Below are 18,623 nucleotides of genomic sequence, written 5' to 3' on the forward strand. Positions count from 1 at the left end.
TTACTTATATCACTGCGGACTCATGGATATTTACTTCATACCTTCAATTGTAATCTAAAATAAACTTACTTTGCTGCTCAAATTGTCCCATCTTTTGCCATTGAGACCTCTTACACTTGGTTCCTGATCCACTTGGCATACCCCTACAGGATTTTTTTTTTCTTTTTATGGTAGCATCTATGGTATATGGAAGGCCCTGGGCCATGGGTTGAATCGGAGCTGCAGCTGTGGCCTATGGCACACCCTTGGCAACACTGGATCTGAGCCACATCGGCAATCTATGCCATAGCTTACAGCAACACCAGATGCTTAATCCACTGAATGAGGCCAGGGATTAAATCTGTGTCATCACAGAGACAATGGTGGGTCCTTAACCCACTGAGCCACAATGGGAATTCCTGTTGGATTGTTTTTGAACATTTTCTTCCTTTCTGGCATTAAAAGCTGCCTAGGCTAATCTTGTATATTTCCTATACAATAATCTTGTATATTTCCAGCCACAGAGCCATTTCTTAAGTAGTCCTGTTTTCTTTAATTAGAGAGTGATATCAGACACTAAGCTCTAAGTGCTAGATGGGATTGTTGCTATTGCAGTGTTCTTCTCCTCAGCTGACAGGGCAAGAAAATATTGTATATTTTCATCTACATTTGTGAGGGATATTGACTGGCAGTTTTTCTCTTGGAATGCCTCCTAGAAATTTTGATATCAGATTATAAAATCAATATAGAAAAAAATTAAAAACCTGTAATACATGTAAACAAAAATAATGTTCTCCCAAGCTCTGTCACAGGGAGACATTCCTATCTCTCCTTGGAATCAAGCTGGAGGTTGTTTCTCATTGAATGTCAAGTTTCTTGGTTGCCCTGTGATCTCAACTGTCTGATGGGTTTACAAAAATTATGATTTTTATCTGGCTTTCCTTGTTAACTGAGAGTTATCCAGCTTTATACATTCTAGGAAGAAAAAGATCTCTCAAAGGTTAATCTCTAATGCAGCTAGCTATTTTTGAATTTAGACATTTCATGGGAAAATGAGTCACAATCCAGGGAATAAGTTCCTCCACATTCCAATTCTGTACTCCACTCACAAGACTACTGCAGAGGGCTGAAGGATTTAGGGTAACCCCAGGGTACAGATCAAGACTGAATAATGAAGACATGGAGGAGGTGGTGGATCCTTGGGTGATAGCAACATCTGCAGGAAATGTATGTGATTTCCTGAAAAAAATTGGTGGAAATTCTCATAAAAAAAGGTTTGAAGGCAGGTGAGCAAGGAGATCCCTGGAAAGCACCCAATGAAGGAACCACCTAAGAAGTGCCTAACTTGTGAGGTGCTTCTCCTTTGGACTAGAAGAAAACTCAAATTCAGCATGCATGTTATAATTATTTCCCTGCAAATATAATGCCTTATAGATTACTTACACCAGTAGCTCTCAACCCAGGGTACCTATTAAAATTGTTTAGAGCTCTTTTATAAAATGCCAATGCCCAAGCCCCATCCTAAACCAATTATATAAAATTTTCTATTTTTTTCATAGGCAATGGTAACTTTTTGAAAATTCTCAGATTAATTTTAATAGGCATTCAGATTTGAGACTCACTAACCTAGATACTTTATTACAATCTGAAAATTCATAAAAGCATGGGGTCCAAAGGTAAAGGAAACCTGTTTGTACAAAATCCTGATTCAAAGTCCTTGGGAGGAAGTCACTTTACAATAAGGTAGTGAATTCCATGTGCTGGTGAAGCAAGCAGGGGCCTAGAGTGAAGGAGAAATCTTTGAGATGGATAATGTAATTTGGAATCAGTTTTGTGGTGCTGTAACCAAGGGGAAACTCCTCTAATGTGAAAGGAGATGTGACTCTGAAGTAAGAGGAAGAACACTGTTATTTGGATTGGATTAACTTCATTAAAGACTTGCTGTGTTGTCCTAATATTTTTTTTTCCTCAATTTCCCCACTGTCTGATACAAATGAGGATCTCAGGCCCAGAAATTCTGCTGTTAATTGGGAATTTTTGAAAAGCATAAACAAATAAGTGGCACAGATTATTAGCTATAGGTGTTTTCCCCCCGAGACTAAAAATTCTTTGGACTGTGTCTAATTTTTGTTTATCCTATGTTTATTAGTATTGATATACTGATTAGCTAATTAATTCTCTTGTCTACTCATTCATCAAATTCTTTTATGAACATGACAGGCAGTGTTTTAGACCTGGAGATATGATATGGAAAGATGACAGACAAGTCTCTTCCTCATAAAGCTAACATTCTAATAAGATAGACAGCTGCTCAACAAACAAAGTAATAAAAATCCAGATAATACATGCCATGGAGAAAACAAAGATGTAAGTGGATAAAGACTATATGGAGACGTGTGGGGGAAGAAGCTCTATTTTGGATATGGCTGTCATGGGAAGCCTTTCTGAAGAGGGTAAATTTGAACAAAGTTTTAAATGAGAAGATACTAACCATAGGACTATCTAGGGAAAGTGGAACAGCAAAAGTAAAGATGGAACAGCCAGGGAAAGACCCCTGAAGTGAGAATGACCTTAGTATGCTGGGGAATTAGCAAAAAGATCCATGAAGTTGCATCATAGCGAAGGAGGAGAGAATGGTATGAAATGGGGTCATGGAGGTTGGCAGGACTGGGTCATGCACAGCTTTGTAGATCTTGGGGAGGAACTGGGATTTAATTATAAATGTGCTGAGAAGCCATTGGAGATACTTATGCAGAGAAGCAATCTATCTACTTTATGTTTTTAAAAGACCACTCTGGTTAGTGAGTAGAAAGTGGATAACTTTTTTTTTTGTCTTTTCTAGGGACGCTCCTGCGGCACATGGAGGTTCCCAGGCGAGGGGTTGAATCGGAGTTGTAGCCACTGGCCTACACCACAGCCAAGGCAACTCGGGATCTGAGCCGCATCTGCAACCTACACTACAGATCACCGCAACGCCGGATGCTGAACCCACTGAGCAAGGCCAGGGATCGAACCCACAACCTCATGGTTCCTAGTCGGATTCGTTAACCACTGCGCCACGACGGGAACTCCGAAAGTGGATAACTTTAAGAAGAAATTAAATATTATGACACTCCATTATGAGCCTGAAGGTCTTGGTTAGGGGAGGTGGATTGAGTACTCCAAGACACAGAATGGAAAAATACTTCACTCATCCACAGCCCTTGGATATTACCATGATCTAAAAGGACTCAATTAATCTCTTTGAAGAGAAAGGTTCCTTTGAGAGACAATTCCGCAGTCCCATGTTGTTGGCAAGAGTTTACAAAACACCCTTCCTTCAAACCACCTCAGACATGGCCATCCAGGAGGATTGAGGTACTGCATCTTAATTGCTGTCATCATAAACAGTTGCATCTGGTTGCTGGAGAGCCAGACACTGAGTCTGTATTCTCTATCTATGGTAACTGGAACATCATTTTCTATTACGTTCTATTTTATTCTGACAGACAAATGATTAATTAGCACAATCAGCATCTCTCCTTGAAAATGGCCATGGATCAGTGTGTTCCCTTCCATCACGTAATTGAATCAGGGCCCACCCACCTGTTTCCACTTCCTTTAAACAAACCAACACAAAGCAGTATTAAATGTCAACGTGCCTTGTGCATAAGTACATCTTTAAACTTGACCTAATCAATGCTGAAAGCCGGGAAAACATGCTTGCAGAGAAAACTGCTGCCTGATCCTCACATGTAATCAGAGTATGTGCAGCTGTGGCCCCACTCATGGCTGTATTGTAGAGTGATTCAGAGTTTGGTTCTAGAGACAGACCAGTCTACGATCATAACCTGATTTTCCAGCTGTGTGACACAGAGTGATTCACGTAACACCTGTTAAGTCTCTATTTCTCATCTCTAAAATGGGAATAATTATGTTTATCACAAATATTTCCTCTTTTTCTATATGTAAATCATGCACATAAAAAGCTTAGGACAGTATTTAGCACATAGTAAGAAAGTGCTAGCATTTTTTTTTTTTTTACTATGGTAAGATAATATTAAAAACAATTAGTTTGGAAAATTTCAGTTCTGGTTAAGACAGGGTAAGTGCCTGCTACCCTCGCTTTTCCACGAATTACAACTAAAAGACCTGAATAGACTATATGAAGCAACTATCTGAGAACTCTGAAAAGTATGTAACAGCAGATTAACTGGGGAGAATAAAAACAAAGAACAAAACCTATGAAGATGAGTTCCTGCTTCTTTCCTCTCATATTTCCTGGCACAGATTCTAGGGATGCCTAAATTGTACAACAGATACTAAGAGAAAATGCTGCAAGAAAAGTCCTCTCTCTTGGGCCAGAGGGCTGGGAGCGGGGCCCTTAGGAAAGAAAGATCTTTTACCTCTTTCAGCCCTACTTCAGTCATGCCCAAGTAATGAAGTGGTATTCCCAAGGCAGTGGCAATTGCAACAGTAGTGGAGGTGGCATCACGGGTAGCAGCTATAGCAGCAGGGGCTCTGTAGGCTCTCTTCTCTTGCTACTTTGCCCTGAGGTGGTTCCAGTTTCAGGAAGTTCATTATCATACCTGGATGTTAAACCACGGTTTTCTAGGCAGAGCCATGAAAAGGAGCCCACTGGAGGCAGAGAATGTGGCGGGGGGGGGGGGTTCACAAAGAGGACATAGCTGGAGAAAGGGATCCTTTAAACCTGCGTATAAAGTGTTGAGCTCATCATGAGTTGTGCATGCATAGAACTTGATCATAAGCAACAGAGCAAAGCCTTTGAGAACTGAACTACAATGTAGACCACCACCCAGATCTCAGACCAAGCCCTGGATGGTGTATTCATAAGTAGGCTGGATGGGACGGAAAGGTTAGGAATACTAAATTGACATTAGAGCCACAGCCCGCAGGTAAGACAGGACTGTGGTCTGAAAATATCCAGGATACAATCCAAAGTTACTTGACATACAAAAACAAAACAAAACAAAACAAAACCAAACAAACAACAACAACAACAAAACAACCAGGAAAATGTTAACAATCTTCACGGGAAAAGTAATCAACAAATGCAAGCTCCAAGATGACACAATTGGGGTGATTCACAGAGGAAGCATCTCATACGAAATTTCTGGTGTATTAATGTTTGAAAATTAGACTACTAAAGACTAGGAGTTCCCATCGTGGCTCAGTGGTTAAGGAATCTGACTGGGAACCATGAGGTTTTGGGTTCAATCCCTGGCCTTGCTCAGTGGGTTAAGGATCCAGCGTTGCCGTGAGCTGCGGTGTAGGTCGCAGACGTGGCTTGGATCTGGTGTTGCTGTGGCTCTGGCGTAGGCTGGCGGCTATAGCTCCTATTACACCCCTAGCCTGGGAACCTCCATATGCTGTGGGTGTGGCCCTAGAAAAATACAAAAAAAAAAAAAAAAAAAAAAAGACTGAATCTTGGGTTAGAGAAAGGTGCCACAAATATTTTGGCTTCTGTCTCTGTTCTCTGATTTTCAAGAAAGGTAATTTGACATCATTTAAAATAATTCATAATCTCTGAAAATTATGGCTGTTCTCTGTTGTTCAAATTAAAATTTGAAATTAGGGGAGTTCCTGTCGTGGCGCAGTGGTTAACGAATCCGACTAGGAACCATGAGGTTGCGGGTTCGATCCCTGCCCTTGCTCAGTGGGTTAAGGATCCGGCGTTGCCGTGAGCTGTGGGGTGGGTTGCAGACGCGGCTCAGATCCTGCGTTGCTGTGGCTCTGGCATAGGCTGGTGGCTACAGCTCCGATTCGACCCCTAGCCTGGGAACCTCCATATGCCGCGGGAGTGGCCCAAGAAATGCCAAAAAAAAAAAAAAAAAAAAAAAAAATTTGAAATTAGGTATGCAACTCACCATCTCACAATAAAACACGTGAAAACTTTTCTTCTCAAAAAGAAAATTCTTTTATCCTTTAATCTATGCACACATCTCCTATTTTATTTGACCACTGTTACACCACAGAAACTATTTCTCAACAAAGAATAAACAGCATATTAGATCAGATTTTCAAGTCATTGGAAAGTCTTCTGATTTTATTTTTTTCTACTTTAGCAGAATGATTTCCTTTTGAAGAAAAGAGAACTGTGGCCCTGCCGAGAAGAATTCACATACAAGGGAATATCTGCTAAATGAAATCCAATGGGATTGTGGGGGAATGTTTTTTCTGTGTACGGAAGGATGGAATTCCTTGTACAAGTCTATACAGCCTATGTACACGCTGTGGTCCGGAGCAACCGTCAAGGTTTTATTCTTTCGTCTCCATTGTACAATCTGGGTCTTTACTCATGCATAACGAAACCAAGGAAAATATGTGACTTGGGTTTCCAAGGATTGTTTTCAACTCAGTTTTCTCTACTCAAAGCTTTTCATTTGGAATACCAAAATGGAATCTAGATGGAATAAAATTAATACAAAAAGGGACCTCTTTTGAGGTAGAAGAGGTCAAACTGTTCCCTTGCCGATTTCTAAATTTGAAAATGATCACGTGGTTTCATTTTACTTTTTTCTTCTTTTCCACTGAAATGAAATGACTCCAACCCTGAGTTGGGTGTCACAATTAAAAGGTTTTCTATGTTATTAACTTTCTACAAATATTTACTGCAATTATCTTGATTTCAAATATGTGGTTGGGATTTTCCTGAATAAAATCAGCTTGGATAGGTACCCTTTTAAAGAGTTTGGAACTGGAAAACAGAAATCATTCAGGGGCTGCACAGGAACTCTTGCCCTTCTTCATGGCTGTGGGACAAGCAGCCATAAGCTAATAAGAATTGCGAGGATGGTAGGTCTCTGAGGAGTCTTTTTTTTTTTTTTTTTTTTGCTTTTTAGGGCCGCATTTGTGGCATATGGAGGTTCCCAGGCTAGGGGTCCAAGTGGAGCTATAGGTGCCAGCCTATACCACAGCCACAGCAATGCCAGATCTGAGTCGCGTCTGCAACCTACACCACAGCTCCTGGCAACGCCAGACCCTTTACCCACTAAGTGAGGCCAGGGATGGAACCTGCAACCTCGTGGTTCCTAGTCGGACTGATTTCCGCTGCACCACAATGGGAACTCCCCTGAGGAGTCTTTGTGGAGAAAGCCATCTCTTTGTATGAAAGCAACTCCAGAACCCGTATTTGATTGCAGGAGTCACATACTAGCATAGTACAGCCCTTTTCAAAATTTTCTATAGGAACGAGATCTTTTTTAAAAAAGGAAAATCTCTGCTAAAGCTAAAAAGATAATACAGACAGAAGCAGGACTACTTTGGTTAATGTGGACAAGTCAGTGGGCTCCACATAAGCCCGAAGGCTTGGCAGAGCCACAGTGGAGAACCACTGGCAAAACAAGGAATCAAAGTCAATTCAATCCCTTACTAGTTGTCGGAACTTAGATGATTTACAGTCTTTTCGAGCATGTGTGTACACAGTCATGCGTGCGTATGTGTATTAATTCCTGCCTCTCAGGATTGTTGTGAATGTAAGTGATAATGCACACAAAGTGCTTAGGCAGTTACCTGGCATGTAAGGAGATACTCAAAAATTGCCTCTACTCTAATTACTATTAATTATCATCCTAATCGTACTGAGCCATACTCAGTGTGGACTCATACTACAACCACATTCCAGGCCTGCCTATAGGGCTATATACACATTAACTCTATTGTACAGATGATGGCACCGAGGCTTAGAAAGGTTAAGTAGTTTACTCAACACAAATAGTGGAGCTGGACTTAAGCTTAAAATCCTGGATTTTAAGAGATTTTAAACCAAGCTTGAGCCCTTTACCCCAGTGTGCAGTTGCTTCTCATTAATAAGTACTGGACTGAGTGTGAACCTGTGTAGGTCATTCTTTCCATGTATTAGTTTCCTCATCATTCACATTGGGAATATTTCTCTTAATATCAAGAGGCTCAAGTGAGGGCAAGTGTGTCATGGCACAAGCAAAAGATTCTATTTTTGTATAAGCAAATGGCAACTCGAATGGTCAGTCCCTTTCATGCAGTTTGATCACATGAACTAACCACCACCAAATCTTCCTTTCCATCTGCTTTGTTTGGAAGCGATTTGGGTCAAAAATATGTCTGAATCTGACCAAAACTTCAGAACCCCAAAATGGAATCTGCTTTAGCATTAAGCTTGATTCTCAGAAAAAAAAAAAAAAAATTGTCCATGCTTAATGAGCAGTTTTGCTGTGGGCTGCTTTTGAGAAAAAGAGATTGTCATATAAGTAGCTGTTTGTGAATCACACTGAAATGAAAAGACAGATACTGAGTGAGACCCTTCCAGGTGAAACTATCTTGTTGAGAGTAGAAAATTCTGGATAGGGATTCTGGAGAGAGTGGGGAACTGGGTCTCTAGAGTGAGTGTGTACAGAACGATGGCACAGAGAGAGAAAAGAAGAGAATTAAGGACAGAAAGGGGACGTCCATACTCCAAGGAAGTACAGTCCGCAGAGGAAACTGCAGGATGGCTGAAGGGTAAGAGGGCTTCGCTGAAGCCGCAGGGTTTCTGAAAAGCAAGGAGGATGAAGAATGGAAACAGGCTGTGAGATGGGTTCTGGGAATGGGTAGTTTAAAAAGAAATAGCTCTTAGTTTCCTGGCTAGGGAGTGACCACCACCTGCCCACCTTACACAGATGGTAAACCTCCCTCAAGGCAGTGCTTCTCCACCAAGTTTTTCTGACTGCTCCATTCTTCACGCGTTTCTCCTCCCTTACAATTCCTGCAGGACTCAGAGACTGCCGGGGCACGCAGCCCGGGGGCAACCTCCCTGCATCTCACTGGGAGGGGCTCTGCAAGCCCCCGGCTGGATGCAAGCCACCTGGGTGGCTCTGCTTCTCCCTCAGGGATTACACCAGCTGCCTTCCAATGGGAGCTCTGCCCAGTGGCAGAAGTCCCCAGGGATGCCTTCTCCACCAGGCAGTCAGCGTGACGCTTTAAACAGATCATATGACAACTCTGCTTAAAACCTACGGTGGGGTGGATTTCCATCACACCCGGGCCCCCAGACTCCAGCCCGCTGTCATCCTGAAGGCCCATTTCTCAAGACCTCCTCTCAGTTCACCCCCCATCACTCACCCACTCAGCGACGCTGGCTGTGTTTTGGGGCTCAGAGTCTTTAAACTTCCCATTCCTTCTGCTTCGGTGCTCTTTCCCCAGAATTTCACCCGGCTTCTTCTTCCTCGCCCTCCAGGTCTTACCCAAATAGCTTCCCTTTAGCAAGGCTGACCCCTCGGATGAATGTGGTATGTTCTTCCCCCCACATCACCCTCTACAGTGTTGTCACGCTGTTTGTGCTGTGGCAAAAAGTACACGCTTGATCCTATTTGTTGTTGTAGTTGTTTCTCAATCTTCATCCACCTCTTTTGGAGGAGAAGCTGCCTCCTTCACAGCTCTGTCTCCAGCACACGAGGAGTTCCTGGCACCTGGTAGGTGCCGTGTCCATGCATCTGGCTCACCGACTGAATCAAGGCTTTTGGAGAATCTAGTGCCTCTGAGGCCTGGATCTTCTTTCCTCCTTCTGTTGTCACTTCCCCGGGCCCTCCTACTATGCTGATCTAAATCAGACTCCCTGTTAGATTCTCTTTCATAAAACTCTGTTATTTCCTCCAAAGCACTTTTACACTTTTCAAATTCATACCTATTTATGTGTTCACATTCTACCTCCTCCAGTGGCTGTAAGTTTCAGCCAAGCATATATACCATATATATATACCCTGAGATATATATATCTTGGCCAGCACACCCTACGCCAGGAACATAGTTGGCGCTCACTTATTCTGTATTGAATGTGTATTAAAATATTCCTCCCAGGTTTAACCATAGGGTAGAATAGTAAAAAAAAAAAATAGCTGATGAAGGATTGATAGAAACTTCTCCTTGGAGATCCTGCTGAATAGCATTGAGAACTTTGTCTAGATACTCATGTTGCAACAGAAGAAAGGCTGGGGGAAAAATGTAATTGTAATGTATACATGTAAGGATAACCTGATCCCCTTGCTGTACAGTGGGAAAATAAAAAAAAAAAAAGAAAGAAACTTCTCCTTGGGGAAAATTTAGATATTCCTGCTGTAGTCAGAAAGTGCTCTTACGTCTTACAGGAAGATCATCAAACTCACTCTGATTTAGAGGAAAACATTTGTATTCTTTTCTCCAACAGGACAACTTGACAGAGAGGACAGATCTAACCCTGACTGTGCTTCTGGAGGAGACATCCTGGGGCTTCTCCCCAAGGTGGGCGGAGGAAAGACAGCCAAAGGGGTCACACCTGAGCAAGGAGCCTGCTGGCCATCACTGGGAGGAAAGGCAGCCCCAGACGCCCATGAAGTCTGGCCATTCTTTTCTTCTGTCCAGCTATGTCGATGCAGATTTGTATGGCTTTCAGGTGGGTCTTCTGTAAGAAGCTCAAGCTGCTAAAAGGAAAACAAGAATGCTAAATGTGGATAACTTACCATATTTACACCAGGGAGGCAACTCAGACTTGTGGGATTGGCATAGATGGGTGGAGAATTCTCTAGAGTGGGCTCTGGGAGATGGCAACAGATTCTGACAGTGACTTAGCCCTTGTTAGGTCAAAAGCTGTGTTTCTTATTTGGAAAATGGGCTAATGATACTTACCTCTCTCTTTTTTTTTTTTTTGCTTTTTAGGGCCATACCTGCGGCATATGGAAGTTCCCAGACTATGGGTCGAATGGGAGCTGTAGCCACTGGCGTGTACCACAGCAACGCAAGATCCGAACTGCGTTTGTCTCCTACACCACAGCTCACGGCAATGCCAGATCCCTAACCCACTGAGTGAGGACACTGATCAAACCGCATCCTCATGGACCCTAGTTGGGTTCATTACGGCTGCGCCATGACTGGAACTCCTGATACTGACCTCTTACTTACAATGCAGAGGACAAGATCAGCATGGGGGTTAGGTGACCTGAATTCTAAGCCTAGATGACCATCAGCTAGCTGTGTGCCCCTCTGAGGCTTCCATTTCTCTATACTTAAAATGAAGGTGCTGGCACCTAATCTTAGGATCTGGAATGAATGCATACTCAGGTTTCTCATTTAATGCACCTCAGCTACGGGGGGCAGGATCTAGCGAAACCCCGTACCCCATCTGCATACCAAGAGAATCCCTTCTCGGATTTGCTGAGCCCGGTCTCCCAACTGAAACTCCAGCTCCTCCACCTCCTGCCGCAAGGCCTCCCGTAATGTTTGCAGTTGCTCAGCCTCCTCCCTGCAGGTAAATAATAGGAAACAAATGTCACAGTCACCTCCAGGTGCAGTCTCCCATTGCCCCTTTCAAAATGTAGGTCGCTCCTTAGACATGTCTTAAAAAAGAATGTCCCTCCCTTATTTGTATCAGTTGCAGGTGTAAGTGTATTACTAGGGCAGGTTTCTTTTTTTTTAAACATCTCTATTGCTGCATCATTTACGTACTGTCAAGTTTACCTCTTTTAAGAGTACAAGTCAATGATTTTTAGTAAATCTGCCAACTGGGTAACTATCACACCCCCATTCAGTTCTGGAACACTTCCACCTCACCAGTAAGAAACCTCGTGCCCCTTCAGAGTTAATCCCTATTCCTACTCCCCACCCCAGGCAATGACTAATCTACTTTTGGGACACACACTTTTAATCCATGTGAAAATAGTGCAGATTTTCAAAACTCTTAACAACCGCCAATATTTGTATTTGCATGAGCCCTATTCATATTGATTAAAGATACCCTGCTGGCTTAGCCTCCTCTTCCCAGCTGCTGCCCATTTTCTGACCTCAAATAGCCCTGGCCTGGAAGAGGAAGTGTTGCTCTCTGGCAAATGGCTTTCACAGACTCCCACTGAGAAAGCAAGAATGAGAACTGCAAAGCAAAGCAAAGCTGGCCAATTTCTCATTAGCCCTGCTCCCTGGTGCTCATCTGTCCTGCCCTGATTACCTTTCCTTGCTCCAGGTGTGCAGGCTGGTACTTACTTTTATGGCTCCCTTAGAGAATTACCTTTCCTCCTCTGACATGTCCCTGGAAAAGAGCGCCTGTTGTCCTCTAAGGTGCTGCTCGATTTCTTCTAAATGCTCCCGGAAACTCTGGCAAACCATCTTCATTGTTTCCATCTCATGGACTGTGCACTGAGAACAATTAGAAAGAGCTGAGAAGGAAAGCCATTCGGAGTCACTGCAAGAGTGCGCCACAGTGGCACCTGCCTTCCCACCTGGGCTTACCTGTTTGCGTTGAAGCCCTGCTGCTACCCTGTGGGAAAGAGAATAGGGGAAGCCCAGCCTTTGGCTTCTCCAAGCAACCAGAGGCAGTTCAGGCTAGGACAGGAGGCAGCCCTTGTTGGATGGCCCTTGCAGACATCACGTCCCAGAGACAGGAAGACAGTGTGGGAGACTAGGTGATGCAGAGATGCAAGGATGGAGACAAGAGAAGAGGGGAAGGGTCTGACTAGTGCAGGCTTGTGCTTAGAAAAGCTGAGTCTTGCTTAATCTTGTTTAACTTTGGTGCTGAGCATTGCCTCACTTTGAAGCTCAATAACACTGAACACATCTGTTCCCATGGTATGTGTCTGATTAGAGTAAGTCTGCTTAGAATATTTTTTATGAGTCTTAGCTCTGCTGGATCAGCCCCGCCCAGCTAACAAGCCCATTCGGAGTGAGGCAAAGACTACACATTCCATCCTCCATGGACTGGAATCTAGAATTGAACTGTCTATCCTCCCAATCCTGTTCCCCATTGCTCCCGATGTGAATCGTTCTTTAAATCTTACCTTCTCCGTATGACAGTGTCGTTGCCTTGACTGCCTTATTTAAATACTTTCTTGCAGCCACGAAGTCCAGCCTATTTGTCAGGCACTCTGTTGATCTGCTGATTCTCACTAGCTATCCCCTGTGTTCTCCAGCCCAGGCTGGATTATGCTTTGAATAGATCCATGACCCAGAACCCCAGAATCTCTACCCATCTGACTTTCAGTAATATATATACATACACACACACACATAATATATATAATGATACACATATATCTGTTTTAATTTGGCTTTTTAGGGCCACACCTGTGGCATATGGAGGTTCCCAGGCTAGGGGTTGAATCGGAGCTATAGCTGCTGGCTTACACCACAGCCATAGCAACACAAGATCCGAGCCATGTCTGTGACCTACACCACAGCTCAGGGCAAAGCCGGATCCTTAATCCACTGAACGAGGCCAGGGACTGAACCCTCATCCTCATGGATCCTGGTTGGGTTCGTTAACCGCTGAGCAGCAAAGGGAACTCCTGACTTTGAGTAATATTAATGATAGTTGGACACTAATGCTATCTCTACCAGGCCCACCGGTTTGGGCCGCCACTCTGGTTAGTGTGGCTATCTCGTCCCCCTTTATTCATATTAATAGGATTCTAATATCTTCGGGGCATCAAAGTGTCTAACCAAAAAACTGCATTTCAGTATCCTTTGCAGATAGGACAGCAATGAGATGGAAGTGAAGAGCCTGGAGTTGCGCTTCTGGGAAGCTCTTTAAAGGAAACTCATTTCAGGGGTAGACCTCTTTTAAGCTTTCTTCTTCTTCCTCCTTTCACAGAGACTAATTTTACAGCTCTGTTTAATTCCTCCCCCTCTTATTTCTAGGAAGTCCCAGATTTTTACCCTTCTCTCCAAAACAACATGGCTGAGATCTTGCCAGCTTGAAGGCTATTTTTACCGGGATTGTCATAACATAGATCCTTCTGGAAGAGTGATATTTCATCATTTTGTTCTGAGAGTTTGGTTTTTGACTCTCTCCTGTCATTTTTATATCTCTGCAATTATTTTTGCTTCAATCGTGAAGTGTATTTAAACCAGGTAGAGGAATATTTATTTGAAGGTTATTGATGTTGGCGAGAGTGCTTAAAAGGTGACTACAGTATGGCTCTTAAAACTAGAACAGATCTTAGAGACCATGGAAGACTTCTATTAATATGTAAGTGTTTTGACACAGAGAGCGAACTTGTCTGAGATTAAAAAAAAAAACGGTAGATTTCAAACCCAAGTCTCCTGCTTTCTTTCTTTTCTTCTCAAGATCTAGCTGAGGCACAGCAGACTATAGTATAGCTGATCACGTGAATATGTTATTTGTCCCTAAGGAATGAGTCCATTGGTCTTAGTAGATGCTTGCAAAGTGACCAAGTTCTAGGGGCAGCCAGGCCAGAGCCATTGAAATGTGGTGCTCAGGTAGGCTGAACACTATACACACTGAATTTTCTGCTTCATCTAGACATTTAGGGGTTACCCTTTCTCATTGAGGGTATGGGGGCTGGGATTTAGGAGTAAATGAATGGTGGTTTTAAGGGAGTGATATAGAAGATTCCAAAATGCTGCCATCTTCTGGCCATTTGGAAACACTACAAGCACATTTCAGCTCCAGAACGAAATCCAAAACAGACACAGAATAGTTTCAGAAAAAAGGAAAACTTAGGCAAAAAGAAGGGGCGGGGGGAAAAAGAGACTGTTTAGAACTCTTTTTTCTAATATAAGGGTTAGGTTGTAACTCAAATACAATGCAAGCTCTACTCTACTGACCCAGGCTGTTCATTAAAACAAACCTGAACTTCAACGATAAGGGCAACAACATTAACCCTTCACTTTTTAAAATTTTTTTTTTATTTTTAGGGCCGCCCCTGCAGCATATGGAGGTCCCCGGCCTAAGCATCAAAACAGAGCTGCAGCTGCCGGCCCATGCCACAGTCCCAGCAACACAGGATCCAAGCTGCGTCTGTGACCTACACCACAGCTCACGGCAATGCCAGATCCCCAACCCACTGAGTGAGGCTAGGGATCGAACCTACATCTTCATGGATACTAGTCAGATTTGTTTCCACTGTGCCATAACAGGAACTCCAACCCTTCACTTTTAAATTGGCTTGTATTACTATTTAAAATTTGTGTGATTTTTTTTCTTTAAATACAAGTTGTAAACACTATAGAATAATTTTCTAATAGCTAAAACTCTTATTTCGGAAACATCTGATTTTCTTTTCTGGGATTTTTTTTTTTGAATCAACAAATGATTTTGAAGAATTCACTTCTATATAACAGTTTAGTCACATTAACAAACGATTATCTTAGGTAACCCACAAGACCACAAAAATAGCATTTTCTAATTAGCCAATGTTTCTCTGCCCTGTCACATACTTCTGCGTAAGGGGGTTAGATGGGGATTGTTTTCTGAGTCCTTTTTACCTAAAACTGCTCTTTAACACTTGCTTGGAACTCCGCTGACATGTAAGAAATGCTATCTATCTCTGCCTGTGATCTTTGGTCTAAGACCTATTTTCTAGGTAATTTTTTTCACAAATAATTATTCTAAGCGTAACTAGCACCTGGCATCTAACGCAGACCACTTTTCCTTCAGAATATTTTTTAGGCCTTACGAACCCAGGCTCACGCACTGTAGATGCTTTTTCTCTTTGTTCTGTAGTGTAAGTTGCCTCCTCTTATGGATGAATGCAATGCCTTGTTTTTACTTTTCTGCACGTCTGCGTGTGTGTACACATGCATTGTGAGTACATATACACATGTGTGTGCACATTTTAATTTCCTTTGAGTATGTCTGCGGCTCCTTAGATCTAAATAAAGAGAAATGCATCGTCATCTAGTAAAATCCTATATAGCATGTGTTTCAGGAGGAGTATAATGCCACATCAATTTGATATAAGCCACCATTTGGGGGGTATAATTCTAAATTTTAAGAGGAGAGAAGGCTAGGGCGATATGAGACAAGGTATGAGAAGACATGAATGGGTGTGTGTACACTCATTGAAACTTCCAAGCCTGCCACTGTGAAGATAGACATTGTGCATAATGGGCCACAAACCCCTGTATTTTCTGCAGAAGTGCTGATATGTCACAGAATCAAATCAAGACTAACTTCTCTTTCCAGTTGCCAGATCTCTCCACACAGCTGGGGCTATATGGGTCCAAGACCTTCTCTTGACACCAGTAGGCAGAGTGGGGAGAGCTCTGTTCTACATGCAGAGTTATTCATCCCTGGAGCCAGCTCAGGTTCATTCTTCTGTCCCTATTCTAAGCAATGTCCTTCTGTAGCTCCTGACCCAGTCCTTGCCTTGTACCTGGCTCTGGTTCTAGCACCTGAGTTTCCCTAGCACATCTCGTACCCTTTCCAGAATTCTAGCTTCCTCCTGGAAGCTGAAATCCTTCTACCTACTATGATGCTCCCAGGGGCTGGATGCCCACCTGCTCTTTCAGTTTCTAGAACCACGTTCCTATAAATTCATAAGGACACTCCAATACATTACAACCCCTTATGCCTTCTCTTTCATACCTTTCATATTAATAGTTTTACTGGACTGTACTAGTTGGTCAACTGTGCTCTCCGGATGCCATGGTTTGCCTGATGCACTAGAAATCTGCCTGATAACTGTAGTCAGGTCCATCCTTTGTACGACTGAGCCACTCTAGAGCCTGGTGTCTTCTTTATCTGCATTGATTTGTCACAGTCGCCTCAACCATGCCAAATAACCTCATTAGCCAGGATTGCCTTGTTTGTGCCACAGAAGACTGATTTACCCTTTTTTTTTTTCATTTGTGGTCATATAACTGAATAAATGTTAGGCTAATTGAGTATCAGTATATAGCTGTTGCCATAGATGCTTAATTTATAACATCAATACATTAAGTAACAGCACCCCCCCCCCCAAATTTGATGGAATAGACTTCCAACTGCTTAGCTCATGGGTACATGTTATTTCTCTTCTCATCACAGTCAATAAGTGATTTATATTGCTTTTTAAGAGTGGTGATATGAACAGAAAATAGAGAAAGTCTTATTATGGAACAAATATCTGCCATATTTACACTGAAAGAATGACGTCGGGTATGTCTAGAAGGACCTTTGCTTATAAAGTTTTAAACACAGTTTTGATTTTTTATACTTTATTATTTTAAACAAAATAGAAAACCAAATATGGGTTAATTTATACATCCCTGTCAAATGTACCTTAAAAACGTAAATTAGAAAAATATTTTTTTCATGATATGTCATCAATATCAACAATCTGGTTTTTATCATGGAAACTGGAGTACCTAACTGTAGGATTTAATATTTTCTCCCTGAAACCTCTTAAAATGTCACCTTCTCTAGCTGTGTTTTACCCCTAACATTTTCCTCCATGTACTACATGGTTAAGCAAATGTCTGTTCTCTGAGAGCTGAGTTTTTCAACCTTGACATTGTTGACATTTGGGGCCAGAAAATTCTTTGTTGTGAGGGGCTGTCCTGCGTATTGTGGGATGTTTAGCATCATCCCTGATCTCTGTCCACTAAATGCCAGTAGCACCCACCCTAGTTGTGACAACCAGAAATGCCTCCAAACATTGCCACAGGTCACTGGGGTGGGGGCGAGTTATCCCCACTTGAAAACCATTGCCTTACAGCATTTAAAATCTCTCCGTTAGCATCAATGATGATGATGCTACTATTCTCTTCATCTTATTCTCCCAAAGACCCCAGCTATACATTAGCCTTTGTTCTTTTACCCCAGTGAACTTACACCTAGGATTGACTTCAGTGCCTTCTTTGACTAGTTCAATCCTCATCAACGATTCATTCCAAAATATTACAAATGCCTGGGAGTCTTGCAATTTGAAAAAAATGTAGTGAGTTATTTTATCTTTCATACAACCACTTTGCATGTTTATATTACATTCATACAGATGTCTCTGTGTTGAAGGACCATGTAGAAATTTGCCTTTTCAAATACTCACTTTCTCATGTTACTATTACACTTACATAGATTTAGATATTTTAAAGTTGGACACATCTTTGAAGTGTATTGTCCAAGAATTTGGTGACAACTAAATTTGAATCTGAATCTCCACTTAGTACTTAATAGTTTCAGGAAGACGGACTATTCCTTAAACTCTCTCAGTTCTTGTTTCCTCATCTATAAAAGAGGAAGGACTTGACATGTATTAGGGACTCAATAAATATTTATGGCATGGGTGAAAATGAGGGTTATTTGACATAGCATAATTAAAGTGCTTAGCATAGATGCTCGGTAAGTATTTGTGGAATTAAAAGGATGGAAAGTAACACAGAAGGCACCAAACAGTAAGCACTTAGTAAATTATAGTTCCCGTCCATTCTCCTTTGAGAAGCTCTATATTTAAGATCTGAACAATAACAGCATAGTAATAAAAATTTATAATAAGAGTAAAAACCCACACAATTAGCATTTTCTAGGGTTTTCTATGTGCTAGGCAACTGTGCCGACTGCCTTACAAGATTTCTCTCGTTTAAATCCTAAAACAATCCTGTGTCACTGACATGAATAGTTTCCCTCTTACAAAACAGGAACTAGGATCAGAGAGATGACATGGCTTATGTTAGACTGCATGGCGAAGTGAATTTAATTTTCAGTTAGACTGAACTGAAGAGGCGGTAGAGATACATTTACGTGTCAGACCTCACATGTGAATGTATTGTTCTATATTCCTCTGTAAAATGGGGGTTAACAATAAAATTTGCCTTCCTCCCTTCACAAGGTGATTGGAAGTATCAAATGAGAAGAAATTTGCAAGAATACATTGTAAACAGTAAAGCACCCTACAAATATTACTCATGATTTGAAAAGGAAAGGTATGTCTCCAGAGCTGACATTTGGA

At 42.1% G+C, this 18,623-nt stretch overlaps 1 protein-coding gene across 12 annotated transcripts in view; it reads right to left on the minus strand.

Annotated features, from left to right (window-relative positions):
- Positions 1-18,623, minus strand: part of ITPRID1 (ITPR interacting domain containing 1) — a 299,098-nt gene that overhangs the window by 19,988 nt on the left and 260,487 nt on the right. For 5 of the 12 annotated variants that reach the window (XM_021079198.2, XM_085005886.1, XM_085005885.1 and 2 more), the window contains 3 exons: positions 11,966-12,093; positions 11,095-11,206; positions 10,100-10,388 (listed from right to left, as the gene is read on the minus strand). In XM_021079198.2, coding sequence (XP_020934857.1) covers positions 10,101-10,388; positions 11,095-11,206; positions 11,966-12,093 — 528 coding nt within the window. In that variant the 3' untranslated portion in view covers position 10,100. Of the gene's footprint in view, positions 1-10,099; positions 10,389-11,094; positions 11,207-11,965; positions 12,094-18,623 lie in introns of those variants that run through there. The other 7 variants (XM_021079200.2, XM_085005888.1, XM_085005887.1 and 4 more) reach the window with 3 other exon arrangements.

The sequence above is a fragment of the Sus scrofa genome, chromosome 18 (genome assembly GCF_054392235.1).
Source record: "Sus scrofa isolate SSC_HxYL_T2T_F1_AM1 chromosome 18, Sscrofa_HxYL_maternal_Yorkshire_Landrace_v2.0, whole genome shotgun sequence".
Classification (NCBI taxonomy): Eukaryota; Metazoa; Chordata; class Mammalia; order Artiodactyla; family Suidae; genus Sus; species Sus scrofa.